Below are 14,042 nucleotides of genomic sequence, written 5' to 3'. Positions count from 1 at the left end.
AACTTCCTGTGCTTCAGTTTGTGCCCATTGCCCCTTGTCCTGTTGCTGGGCACCACTGAAAAGAGCTTGGCCCCATCCTCCTGACACCCACCCTTCAGATATTTATAAGCATTTATTAGGCCCCCGACCTAATAAATGCTTATAAATCTCATCCATATATCATCTATCTAAATATCATGACATTATAAATGTCATCTAAGGCCAACACGTTCAGGAAGGAGCGCGGATAAAGACAGGTAAGACACAGCCCGGAGCGGACGCAGCAGACCTGGCTGAAGCATCGCAGCGGATTCCTCCGCCCTCACCCACCCCGGTCCCGGCTAAGTCCCCCGGCCAGATGGCAGCCGCGGCCCTCGCCGCCCCAACAGCGGGCGCACTGCGGCCACCACCGGGAAGCAGCATGAGGGGGCGCGCCCCCGGTACCGCCCCTCCTTCTACAGCCGCCCTTCCGCAACCAAACGGCAATCCCCCCGAAGGCGAACACTAATGGCGGCCTCGCAGAGGGGGAACCAGCACCGCCCGGCCCGCTCTGAAGGGCCCCCCGCCGCGGGGCAGCCCGCGCCTCACAGCTGCCCGCCGCCAGCACGTGCCCTGCGGCACAAAAACGAGGTAGGGAGAAGAAAGGCCCCATGGCATTGGCCAGACAGGTCACGCGGCCACCCACGCCTGCCAATGCGGAGCCTCCTCTCAAGCATTCCGCGGAGAACTGGGCAGTGCTACCCAACACCGGGCAGCTCGTGCCCCGCCCAGCCCGCTCTAGCCAGCGTCCTCGCGGAAGCGTTCTTTCACTCCTCCCCCCCGCCTTTTCTGACCCTGAGGAGACGCCGTACTGCTCGCTTCGGTTGTGGGGCGGCCCGGGAGGAAGTGACGATGGCGGAGCCGCGGGATTCAAACTCCCGGAAGCGGGTTTGGGCCGGAGCCTCCGCTGCCGGGTGGGGTCCCCCCTTCCCCCGCCTCCGCCAGGGTGCGGTTCTCGTAGGTGCTGAACGATGAATTCCAAGAGCGCTAAAGATCTCATTATTGGCAAGTGGGGCTTAAAGTCGGGTAGCTCCAGGCCTAAGCGTGATCCCGAAAAGGGCAAGCGGGAGAAGGCGGCTCTGGGAGAACCGGGGAGGGAGGAGGAGAAGGAGGAGGAGGTCGTGAAAGGGAAGAGCAAAGCGTCCGGCCCGGAGAGGAACCGGCTGCTGGAGGTGAGGTGGATGCGTGTGCTGGAGCTGGCGTCTGCCATCTCCTCGCTGCGCCCGGCGGCGTGCGCCAGGTGCCCGTCTTTCCTCTTGAAACTCCCTTGGCGTTGGTGTCACTGCTGGTTTGGTTTCACTTATTTGTTCTCAGCGATGACTGAGCTAATCCAGGTACAGCCATCTGGCAAGGCCGCTGAATACAAGGACTTGAGGCCAGAGGTGCCAGTTAGTCCAGTGAGACCTGTTCTCACCGGTCCGGCTGTTGGTCCCTGAGAATTGTTTTTCCTGCAAAAAGTGCTGTGTTTGCAAACAGTTGCCTAAGAACGTGCCAAAAAGTGCTGGGTATTTGCTTGAGCTATATCCTCAAGCTCCCACTCAGCTGTAGGTAAATAAAACTGTGATTGACTCACTGTATTATTCTTCCATTGCAACCAAAGCGCAGAAACTGGGACACTGTAATTTCCATGCCTTGTAGTCCGTTCAAGGTAAACCTGAAGTTGTAGAGAAAGAAATTCAAGACTTGGTATGTGACAAAGTCAAGTAGTGTCAGGCGTCCTGGAAGGACTGGGAAACTTTAAATGGACTCATAGTACCAGCTATGGCTAGACACCTCGTGTGCTGTTGTCGTTCAACTCCTTACTGTATTTGCTATGTCTGGTGGAGTTTGCTGCTTGCTCAGTGTTGATTACTTAGTACTGGGTTCCTAGTTTACAGGTGGAAAATCACAGGCATGGTTAGATATTCTAGGTACCTGCTACTGTTTGGTGCCAACATTTGAATTCTAGTGAGCGCTGTGTGGTTTTCCACCACTCCGTAAATGAGGCTCTCTAAAATTCAATTTCTTTCAGTTTCTCTGTCATCTTCTAATGACTTGATAATCAACATGTAGGATTTCAACATCAACCTTTCTCATGGAAAATGAAATGCTATCCTAACAAAAGTTTACAGAGAACCCCAAGGTATCTCAAATGCAGTATTCATGCTGTGTAATAATTACCTGTGCTGGAGGCTGCCTGAAAAGAGAGTGCCTCTTGACAATATCTACTCAAGCACATTTTGAAACTACAAGGCCAGATAATTTGGAAAACAGGATCCTTTTCCTGAATGCTTTATTATAACTCTTTTGTAACTTCACTTATTGTCATTTAGTTTGCAAGAAGACTCTGCTGCTTCTTAAACGCTACTAAATATGCTAACGAACGCTAAGAAATTTATCACCAACATCTTCACTGAAAGTGTTCAAGAGTTCTTGTACTGCTTGTCTTTTAAAGTTCATATATTGTAGTGATCTGTATTGTATACAAAACCGAGTACCTACCAAGTCTGTGGAATTTGGTTCTTTGCATTCTTTCCTTGTTTCATCTACTTCAGACTGTTTTTACTGTCACTTGAAATATTTCAGATGATCACTGTAGCATTGTGATGATCGCTGTAGTATTGTCTGAGTGAAAAGTATTATTCTCAGCTAACTAAAGGCTGAGAGAGAACCCTTCAAAATTAGTATGTTCTCAAACAGTTGTAAACTTGCTAATGCATTTGTTGCATAGGCTGACACTTACTCATTTGAGACACACTTTTATTCTGTTTCATTTAGAAAATACTTTCTCTTGAAAAAGAAAAAGAAGAACACAATCGTCTTCTTGGAGAGAAGGACAAAGAAATCCAAAACCTGAAAGCCAAGCTTAGATCCAAAACCAAGAATAGTGAAGTCTCCTCATTACAAAGTCAACTAGAGGAAAAAACAAAGGAAGCAGAAAGGCGAGAACAGCTACTTCGTTCTCTATCAGAAGAAATGAACCGGTTAAAGTGTAATTTATCCACTGTTACTGCAAAGTGTTCTGAGCTTGAAAACAGAGCTGGTAGTCTTCAAGCATCCCAGGTAAGCACAGAAGAAACACAGTAATTGCAAATTTCAGGTCTAACGTGTTTGCAGGTTAGATTTGGAATATGCGCCCACTAAGCACCAGTACCTGTTATAAAATGGGATGGATTTTTATTCTTCTTACAGTTTGCATTGCATGCTGAAATATTCTTGTATGAAGAGAGATGATGTCCAGAATGACTGCTAAATGAAGAACAGTCAGGGAGCACAACTTCAGGCAACGCAACTGGGGGGAGAGTTCTCTGATGTTGTACGGCCAGGTCCCTTTTTCAAGCTCACGTGCGGGTGGTACGACTAGTGGTACTAATGTAATGATCCACTGTTGCTTAAGCAGATATTATGCCCTCCTCAGATTTGTATGCTCAATGATTAAACAGCCTCAGAAGGCTGCAGTAATAGAGACCTGGGGCATTAATAAAGACAAACAGCTCCTCACCTAATGCAGCTTCAGCCATGAGAATATCTTTCTCCTATGAATCCTTGTTTGTTCCTTGGTTGTTAAAACTAATTGCCTGTACTTTACATGGCATCACACACGGTAAATATTTCAACATGATAGAAGATACGACAGGAATAATGAGTTGTTTCTCTCATTTAAAATGGTTAATAGGTATGGTGCCAGGTACTTGGCAGCTTTTACAAGTGCGTTCAGTTTTCTACAGTTGTTTTTCCGCCCCTGCCTGTTCTGATTTTCCACGGAAAATGCAATAGTATTTCAGTAAGGGGCACAGGGAAGTTGGTGCCTAAAAGCAGGTGCCTGTAAGTCTTTTCCAGCTTTTGACCTGCAGATGGTGCTGGTTCCCCATGCTCTAAAGGGAAGTTGAGTAATTTCTAGAAATTCAGCTTTAGTCAAATACATAGCAAAATATCTTAATCTACTAATTTTCAGTGATACTGCATTATTAGAAGTGATACGTATATGTATTATCTTAGGAAATACAATTTTAAATGCAGTGTGTTTATTTTCAATTTGAAGAGACTTTGAACTTTGTTAGAGAATTTAAAATGTATGTGAATTCAACGGATTTCCATGATATTTTTGTCAATGAACTACCAAAATATCTTCTAGTTTAAAATCAGAATTTTCTTTTAAATTTTTTAGTGATTTATCAGCAGAAGGCAACAGAATTTGACTGATGTTTTGACTGAATGTCTTGGAAAACTTGAAATCAAGTCTAGCAATGCTGCTTGAAAGTGCTAGGTGGTGTATGAGCAGCAGGTATACTCTGAAATGGAAACAACAGTTGTATGACATAATTTTGGGAACGTTTTCATGGAGGCAGCGTTGTAATGTTTATAGATATAGGAATCTGAGCAATTGTAGTGTCTCTAAATCCTGTTTTTGTTAGGAAGTGCTAAAGCTTACTAACTGCATTCAAAGATTTCCTGTGGTTTTTTCAGCTATAAAACTCGTTCTAAACAATGTTGTAAAAATCACAGGAAAACTTTGAAAAATGCAGCTTGGATCCAGCGGAGGGCTACCAGGATGATGAGGGGACTGTAGCATCTCTCCTACGAGGAGAGGCTGAGGAAGCTGGGCTTGTTCAGCCTGGAGAAGAGAAGGCTGCGAGGGGACCTAATAAATGCTTATAAATATCTGAAGGGCGGGTGTCAGGAGGATGGGGCCAAGCTCTTTTCAGTGGTGCCCAGCGACAGGACAAGGGGCAATGGGCACAAGCTGAAGCACAGGAAGTTCCGTCTGAACATGAGGAAGAACTTCTTCCCTCTGAGGGTGACGGAGCCCTGGAACAGGCTGCCCAGGGAGGTTGTGGAGTCTCCTTCTCTGGAGATATTCAAGACCCGCCTGGACAAGGTCCTGTGCAGCCTGCTGTAGGTGACCCTGCTTCGGCAGGGGGGTTGGACTAGATGACCCACAGAGGTCCCTTCCAACCCTGACCATTCTGTGATTCTGTGATTTTGATTTCCTTAAAGTTCTTTCTGACTTGTAGCTACACAATTTCAAAAAGCTTTCTATCATGCAGTGAATAAACATGTCAGGTTATGAAAGAAGTGTAACTTTTAACTGCTCTCTGGTTTTAGATGGGTCTAAAGAAGTCTCTAACTCATACTTTAAATGCTCTGCTGTGGATCAGGTCTCAGAAAACAAGTCAGTATATCCTTATGGTTCCAGACAGGCTTGCGTGGTTTCCCAGGTGTTCATAATCCTTCTGTTGTCCCAACGAAGTTGTCAAGGTCTGTAGCTTTCCCCAGCAGCTCCTATAGATCTGGCTTATTGTCAAACTGGTATGAGGATACGAAAACAGAAAAAACACTTAGCTTTTTTGTGTATTTAAATAATACTCTATGAGTTCCAGACTTATGGAATCTTCCAGGAGATTTTATTTTAAATACATGAAATTATTTTCTATGTAACTTAGATCCTTTAAAAAGGATCTGAGATTAATAGTTATACAGGACTAGTTCTACTGTTTCAGCACCTGTTTTAAAAAATACTTAACAGGTTGTTCTTTGTCTGCAGGAAACTGTAACAAACAGCACTGGATCACCAACTAGTCTTCATGAAGTTGAAAACCAACTGAAAGATGTAAGTTTCATGCACAACATTGCAAGTATAAATCATCTGTATCAATCAAATTGTCACCATATATGGTTTTGGGTAGTATGGGACCTCAGAGGATATGTTTCCCTCTAAAATATAATACCTAAAATTATTTTGTGACAAGACAATAATTTAAAAAAAGACTTGCAAAAAAAAGAAAAGACAATATTTCTATCATCTTTGAAAAACCTCGCTTGGAACATCAGAACAAAGTGGTTGCTGACACAGCAGGAGCCCCAGATAACCTGGTCTGACCTTGAAGCTGACTCTGTCTAGGATATTATGAGGTTGGACTAGAAACTTCCTGAGGTCGCTTCCAACCCAAATAATTCTATGATCCAATCGGATATAAAATCCATGTTTTTCTTACAAGCTTCATTTTGCAATGATACAGTCTTAGTTTATTCCATTTTCAAGATCTATTATTTTATATTTGACATTGAAAGGTGAATTCTTCATAATCTGGGCATGATTCATGAACAACTTCGGTTTTAAGTAATTTTCCCATTCCAAGAAATAAGCCAATCAGTATTTAATATTGCTGCAATTTTAGCTTACACTCAAAACCTGAGTTACCTTTCCAAATGAAGATGGGTTTTGTTTATTGCACAGAGAAGATTACTACAATTTGCAGCAGAATTAACTAGCTTATCTTTAAACTGTATAATATATAACTTTTAATATTTTTAATAAGACTAATACTTTCAAAATCTGATAAATTACCAGAGGCTTTTTTGTTGTTGTTCTGTTCCTTTTCATGAAGGCTCTTGAGAAAAACCAGCAGTGGCTACTATATGACCAGCAACGTGAAGCGTATGTCAGGGGACTGCTTAGAAGGATCTTTGAACTTGAACAGAAGTCAGAAATAGCTAGTCACCAAGAATCTAAAGAATTCAATTCAGAAGGTATCGACTTTATTTTTTCCCCACAAGTGACCCAAATCATAATTTGCTATAGAATAAGCTTTCTGAAAACAAATTACAGCACAATTAAACAAAATCAAGACTTTCTTCTTAACATTTTGGTTTCTTAGGGGTAAAACTTGGGGAAGTAAAATTGCTTTGCTTCTTGTCATGTGGCAGCATTGCTTGATTGACAATATTTCATGTTCTTATCTACTTCAAAGATGGTTTTTAACAGCCTTGACACTCTATTAGCAACCTCTCTGTTTGCAGAAAGCATTGAGACAGATATATGTATGTCTCCCAGCCTTCAAAGTACACTTTCAACCTACATAATGGAAGCATTAAGGATTTATTAGCTAGGTGCGGATCAGGTTAGGTTTTTTTTTTCAAAATAAATATTGTAAAAATGACTCAAGAACTCCACGTTCTTTACTCACCTAAAGAGTTCTTACAGGGCATGAAAACCTGTGGTAGGTTTTGGCACCTTTCCAAACCAGTGTTTTGCAATATGGATCTGGCCACACCTAGCTCACTTCTGTGCTATGTAATTCCTCAATAACGAGCACCCTCTTGGTACCTTGCATTCAGATTGTCTTGAGTTGTGCTTGACCAGCATGTAGAATAAAACTAAAATTGCGTTGAACAGAAGAACCAGAAGGAATTGGCTTCTTTCATTAATTTCGTATATGCTACAACTGACCTGCATGTGGAATTCGCTAAATAGAACTAGCATCGTCTGGAGGAAGAGTGTGCCTACAGATACTTCCCACTTAGTAATTCACGTGTAGTGGCATGGTTTCTGTATTACTGCTTGAATCTTTATGGAAAACAGTAAAATATCACAATCTTGTTTTGGTGCTGTTTAGAAACCTATGAACAGTATTTTAGGGGTAGGCAGACTGAAGTACCTCACCAGGAAATGTAACGGCAGTCAAGGCTTTGTTGTCAGAGCAGCCAGGAGACTAGGAGCCAGGGTATAAGAAAGTTCCCCTCTTGAAGCAGCTAGACAGTAGCAGAGATCCAAGTTTCTAAGAACCTAGCTATACAAGTTGAAATTAGGTGTGACAGCTTTTTCCAAGGAAGAACTTGGTATCTCTGAAGATCTCACCACCTTATAAAGGAGTATTGCTAACGAGAAGGTAAGGCTTAGCTCATAGTTGAGAGGAGGGAGAAGAGTTAAGCAAACAACTTTCTGTAGTAAATTGCATTTGGAAGAATGAGGGGAAGCCTGCAACAGGAAAAGTATCAAAGTCAAGAAATTTACAGTGCCAAAAATCAGCAAAGCCTGTGAAATTCTGCATTCATTGTTCTGCTTCTAGTTATATTTTCTGTTACTACTGAATTTCTACAGACTATCCCCCCCCTTTTTTTTTTCCACGTAGTAAACTTTTTTTGGGTTGACAAGCAGAAATTTTTCAAGCTCTGGTTTAAGTAACAATCACTAGCCAAGAAGTAGGCATTTTTTTATCAAACCCCCCCCCCCAGTCCCTTTGATTTGCAATTTAGAAGTAAATGGTCAGCAGTGGCGGAGTAGAGCCCATCGGGCTCCCCAGAGTACCTCTGGGTACCTCTGGGGAGGGAGTAATGGCAGAACCTTGGCTGAGGAGCCTGAATCTGGAGGTAAGAACGTAGTGTCTTTGGGCTTTGATTCCCATGTGTCAGTACAATGCACAAGGCCATATAAGAACTATGCGTGGGCCATGGAGCTTGTGTCACTGGGACAAAGGACATGATATTGCTGTAAGGGTTAGTGAAGGAAGTGGCTGTAGCACAGAATGCTATACGCAAGCCAAGTTGTAGTTTTCCAGTAACTACATTGGTAAGGAGACTTTACTGCATTAGAAGTATTGAAAGCTGTTTTAAGTAAAGCCTGGTGCCAATCTGAGCTGTGTAATAGCCTAGAATGTCAACTTCTATCATTATGCCTTAAATTGCTGTCAAAGATTTGGTGTTCTGAGTTTTAAATGATTTTTTTCCCCCCACATTACTATCTCAATTATTTCTGACTCTTTAAGGTCAACTACAAGAAGAAAAACAAAAATACTATGACCAGCTGTTACTAACTGCGAAGAGTGATCTTGAGACTGAAAGACACACTATAACCCAGCTGAAATCTGAACTTAACGAATTCAAAAAGAAGTACGAAGAAACACAACAAGAAGTAATGAGTTTAAATGCCTTATTGCAGTTGCAGCAGGTTGCTGAAATGAAGACTTTAGAAAATGAAAATAAAATGAAAGGAGAGAAGGTGCAGAGACTAAAACAAGAAAACGAAAGTATTAAAGGACAGCTCAGAGAAGAAAAGAAGAAGTCTGAAGACCTTTTATGTCAGGTAAGTGGATGTATTTGGAGTTTTAAGATCATTAGCAAAGAATCAAGAGAACTGAAAAGTCATAATTAATCAGAATGGACCATCACTCACTTGCTCTGGTAACTGTTCTTTATGTATGTCTGGGCTCATGTCCCTGTGGTTAGAACTGAATTCTTTCTTTAATATATTGTTTTGAATCAAAATCCAAACTTACGTGAAATTTCCTTGTTTAAACAAGGAACTTTTTTGTTCACTTATTTCCCTGATCTTGTGGGACAAGAGGGACAAGTGAGAGAATACTTAATGGAGTCCAATCTAGTTCATCCTCAAGGTTAATAGTAAATGAGAACAGGAAAGGTGAATATTCAAGTCCATACAGGCTATTTTGTCATGTGGTCCTAGCTATGGAATATTGCTGACATTTGCTGTCACCTGGTTGCTACAAACACACAAGTGGGCTTGTAGTTTCTCACTCACTGGGTAAGCAGTTGTGCCCCCGGATAGTGGCCCCTCCGCCGGCCGTGAGGGCCGTGCAGCTGGGGTTTGTTTGTTTGTTTTCCATTCAGATGGGTTCCTGCATTTGGTTCTCCGTGTGATGCCACGGATAAGAACTATGCAGGCACACCTGAGTATGAGAAAGCAATGGCCAGATAGCAGGGGAAGGGACGGACCTTACATTGTCACTGTCTTGAAGATGGCTATGGCAGAAACCACGCAGAAGTGTTCTGTAATTCCCCGTAGAGCCTAAGAAGCGCCTGTCAGGCGGGCTGCTCAATATGTGCGGTTTATGCTGTTGTCAGATCTGTCCTGTTGCCTTTGCATCAGATTCTAATTGTTCGCAGGGCTTGCCCATCTCCCACAGAGTACCGTGATGACTTCAATGAAATAATTCAGTTGATATGTGAAGTTCTTAATTCTTCATTCCTTCTTTTTTTGCACCCATTACTTTAACCACTTTGGCTGATCAAAGGCAGGCGCAGACACATATGTGCTATATGTTGGTATTTAATAATATTCAGTGCTTACCTCCTTTTGTTTGGAATACTCATGAGGACTTTGCTACTTCCTCTACATGGAGAGTTACAGTGGTGTCTTCGTATATTCCTATCAGCATGGTGACGCTAATAAAAAAATCTGTTTTTTCTTCTGGACATGAAATCATGATCACATATTTGCTGAAGACAAACTGGAAAGTTGTCCCTGAAGGACTGTCCTCAGGGCATCCGAATAAGAGAGACTTGCTACTTGGAGAAGTTTGTGGTCAATAACAAGGCATTGTAGAAGTGAAAATTAAAATAAGGAGAATAAAATTTACTGGACACCAAAGTAGGCTAAAACCAGAACAAGAAGCAGTTTAGCTCTCTAAACACATGCTGGTTCTCACTGGTTAATAATGATTAGAAGGTGTTGATTTTTTTTTTTTGCAGCTGAACAACAGCATTCATTATAAAAGTTGATACATGCTGGTAATGGAGGATCTTTCTACTTTTTTATGTTTACTTAATCCATTATAGTATAGTACTTTCTGAGTCTTAAATTTTCTATTTTAAAAAAAAAAAAGTTGCATTGCTTGTTTGTTTTAACATCATGGCATGTTAGTGCAGCCGTAGATTTTGTGTGTAGATTTTTGTCTGCATCCAAGCAATCACCTAGGAAAGTTGTTTAATTTTTTTTTTTTTTTTAATGATAACATCATCCAGCATTTCCTCTTTTCAATACAATGCTAATGTTTCCTTGGGGTTTTCCCCAGAGAAGTAGAGATATGTGAATTGGGTTTGGCTGTTGCATAACAGGCACACATTTTTCTGTTGGTGTTCGAATATACATCCATCCCTCTTTAAGTTCGTTATTTGTTAATCTTGTTAACTGTTGTATGTGGAAGCTTTTTATTAAAAATGTTTTTCTACCTTGTAGGTGCAACTTCTTCGTAAATCGTTGCGCAAACAGCAGGAGGAACACACTAGGATAGCTTTGTTGGAACAACAGGTAACGAATTATATGCCAAGATGCTGATACTTAATCTGTATTACAGACAAAGGCTTCCTAGACTAGCTTTTCAAATTTAAGAATAAATGAAGTTAAATAAAGTAATATTAGACATGAATATTCAACTGGTGAATAATCTCTTGATGCTTCTAAAAATTGACATGTCTGTCGAGGAAGATCTGTAACCTTTTACAGATAAGAGGATGTGATCAAACCTGGTGCTGTTTTCTCCACAATCACTTGTTCAGCTGTACAGCCCCACATTAGGTATGGGAAACCTCCTAAAACCGATCAGCTCATTGAAGTTTTGTAATATACTCTTGATAAAGTTATAGAAAAGATGGCAATGCAATTATTTGTATCTTCTTTATTTTTTCCAAATACATTCCTACAGATCTAGATGATGTTATTTGGAAAAAAAGTTACATTTACTTTCTAAGCTTGGGTGTACAATGTTACCCATAGCTTCTGTCTAAACTGTCTTGCTACAAGAAAGATCCTGGAGTAGAAACTGGCACTTTAATGAGAACTTGCACTATATTCTTTCCTATAAAATATTCAGTTTAAGACTGCAAGACAGCTTGAAATACCCTCCAACCAAAATAACTTCAAACTCTACTTGTACTAAGGGAGAAGATTTTCATAATTAGGCATGTATGAATTTCACTGTAGTGAAAGCAACAAGTGATTTTTTTTTCTTTCTTTTTTTTTTTTTAATATCATTTCAGGATATGATAGCAGAGTAAAACTTCATATATTTAAAGGGGAAACTTTTCTCTCCCTCTCTCTCCCCCCTCAATTCTTAATAATTCTGACTTTAATTCTTTAATTTTCCCTTTGGGACATTGCCAGATCCAGATATGCACCACAGACTTTGAGAATGAAAAGCTTGATCGCCAGAACTTGCAGCATCAGTTAAACAAAGTCCTTATGGAACTGCGCAAGGCCAGGGAGCAAATAACCCGTCTGGAACCTCTGGTATGTACTGAATAACTTGCACGTGAATTTAGTGAGGGATTTTGCATAAATGTACATCTTCTCACTTTCAGGTCTTATTTCAAGCATAGTGAGTCTTCTGTTAATGTCATCAGGTATTCACTGTAGGCCCTTGCATCCCTCAGGTGTGTGGCCCCAAGGTGCGGAAGCCTATGTCAACTAGCTAGGCATCACTTTTCTCTACAGCACGCACAGAGTAGTAGTACTGCAGGAGATCGAGAAGAGTCGGGTTGCTGAGCATGGAACATAACTGTATTTATCTCAGATGTGTATCTAGTTTTGTCTGTTGCACAATGACAAAGCTGCAGTATGCCTCTACTCAGACTTGCTGCTGGTGAACAGGACACAGTCCTTAAATACTGAAGTTGAATTCCTCCCCCGCCTCCATCTGATGCAGGATGGTCATTAAAACCTGGGCTTTTCATTTCCAAAAAGATGAACTCCCTATTATGAAAAAGGACATTTGTTGTATTGTGAGGGCCGTGGTCTGTTTGCTGTGTATTACATAAGCCCAAAGAAAGCCACCTAGATTTGAGCCCTAGACTTAATGGAGAATTTTCTAGGGAAGGATTAAGCATTAAGCAAGCCGTTGATCTGTTTTGCTCTGTTGTATCCAGGATTCCCCTGGTCTTGAGCAGAAATGCATTTTGACTGTTGGTGCTTCTGGAACTCTACAATAAGGTATCTTGTAAGATTAGGTGATAGCTGAATAGGATTGTCAAAACTGCATTAAATTTACTTAAAATTTAATTAAATAACTTACTTTAAATGAAGTTCAAAATGCAAATTGGATACCCATGTCCTTCATTAGATCAGGTCTGGGGCTGCTGTGCTTTTTACAGAGAAGGCAAATGCAAAAGCTCCTGACAAGCTGTGGATGAGAGGAATTCTTCTGTGACTCTGGCAGACTGCTCTCCCTTTTAGTTGTATGCAACTTGGAAGTATTTTCTCAAATGAGGAAGGGAATGGAATGAATTCAGAGATACCGAGGTTCTTCACTGTTGTGTTGCCACTGGGAGAGCCTCGATTGCTAGGCTTGCAGTTACTGCTGCTGCCAGAGGAGGCCGCTGGAAAACCTGCTGCTGCTGGGAGCAGAGCAGAAGTTTGGGCAGAGCAGGTGGGTTACAGCTTTGACTTTCTCTGCGCTCAGGAGGAGTAGCAGTCAAATAGACAGCCGGGTGCATTTCACAGTTAGGGACAGCCTTCACACATAGAAACTTCACGCATGGCATCAGGAGGAGAAGAGAAAGTCATGGCAGAGTTTTTGAGAAGGTAACTAGGCAGTACCCTACATAGAGGGGACTGAGGCATAATTTTATTGCAGAAGGATAGTGTGTGAGTGGCTAGGAGGATGGTTGGGGATGGATTCCCAGTCAGACATTGGAGAAACCTGTCGTAGTCTGCAGAAAAGCTACCCACAGTTTAATTTAAATGTAGTATTAGAATTGTACAACAGGCCCTCTGCTATCAACACGAGGAGCATAACTGCATTTAGCCATCTCTAGCATTCCACCTTTAGTACCGTAACACACACAACGCTTGTTTGCCATCAGACCTCCTTCCTACAGTACTTAATCCGTGCATGCATGCCTCAGTCCTGCACTAACACGTCCTTTTCCAGAAACTCCAGGAATCTGGACGTATGGAACCGGAAGAAGATTTGGAAGCTGCGTTTGAAGAGAAGCTGACCACGTATGACAGAAGTCCTCCCCTGAAACATTCAAGCCTTCTTGATGAAAGTTTTCTCGAGTGTCCCAGATGTAAAGTGCAGTATCCAACAAGCCAGCATAGAGAACTGTTAGCACATATTGACTTCTGTACAGCTTGAGCTCCAAATGGACTTACTGTATTTGCTTTATACACACTGCCAACATGCCCTTCTACAAGGGGAAAAGATCTTTTTAAAGCTTTTTTTTCTTAAGGTTGTATAAAGGACTAACAGTTTTATAATGTTTTCGTGAAACTCAATTACAGTAATTTATTTGGCCTCAAATATTTTTCCTGACATTTTTGCAACAGCTACTGCATTTTTTTGGTTGCAAATAGAAGTATTTTTAGAATTAGGAATATCTTAAAATAGTAAACTACTGACTTTTTTTTTTTTTTTCACTATTAAAAATGAGAATAGTAAAAGCACACCTATTGTCAGACTTTATTTTAATGTTTGGCATATCCAGTACTTGGTTGGTGAATCCTGATGATTGTGCTTGTACCTTAACTG

At 41.4% G+C, this 14,042-nt stretch overlaps 1 protein-coding gene across 1 annotated transcript; it reads left to right on the top strand.

The window, feature by feature from the left end:
- The first annotated feature begins 989 nt into the window (after positions 1 to 989).
- CEP55 (centrosomal protein 55) lies at positions 990 to 13,814 on the top strand. Its single transcript, XM_075423453.1, has 8 exons — positions 990 to 1,190; positions 2,776 to 3,080; positions 5,560 to 5,608; positions 6,387 to 6,528; positions 8,544 to 8,860; positions 10,754 to 10,825; positions 11,678 to 11,803; positions 13,443 to 13,814. Exons 1-8 carry the CDS (start codon positions 990 to 992, stop codon positions 13,647 to 13,649), a joined length of 1,419 nt encoding a protein of 472 aa, XP_075279568.1. The 3' UTR covers positions 13,650 to 13,814.
- Positions 13,815 to 14,042: the final 228 nt, after the last annotated feature.

The sequence above is a fragment of the Opisthocomus hoazin genome, chromosome 6, assembly GCF_030867145.1.
Source record: "Opisthocomus hoazin isolate bOpiHoa1 chromosome 6, bOpiHoa1.hap1, whole genome shotgun sequence".
NCBI lineage: Eukaryota > Metazoa > Chordata > Aves > Opisthocomiformes > Opisthocomidae > Opisthocomus > Opisthocomus hoazin.
The sequence above is the reverse complement of the archived record's forward strand: the minus strand, read 5'-3'. Positions and strand labels throughout refer to the sequence as shown.

Bases quoted from the DNA above. Each gene is read 5' to 3' on its own strand.
- CEP55 (XM_075423453.1), top strand. From the start codon at position 990: ATGAATTCCAAGAGCGCTAAAGATCTCATTATTGGCAAGTGGGGCTTA. The intron at 3,081-5,559 runs GTAATTGCAAAT...TGTAACAAACAG, and splicing joins GTAAGCACAGAAGAAACACA to CACTGGATCACCAACTAGTC. The intron at 11,804-13,442 runs GTATGTACTGAA...GTCCTTTTCCAG, and splicing joins TAACCCGTCTGGAACCTCTG to AAACTCCAGGAATCTGGACG.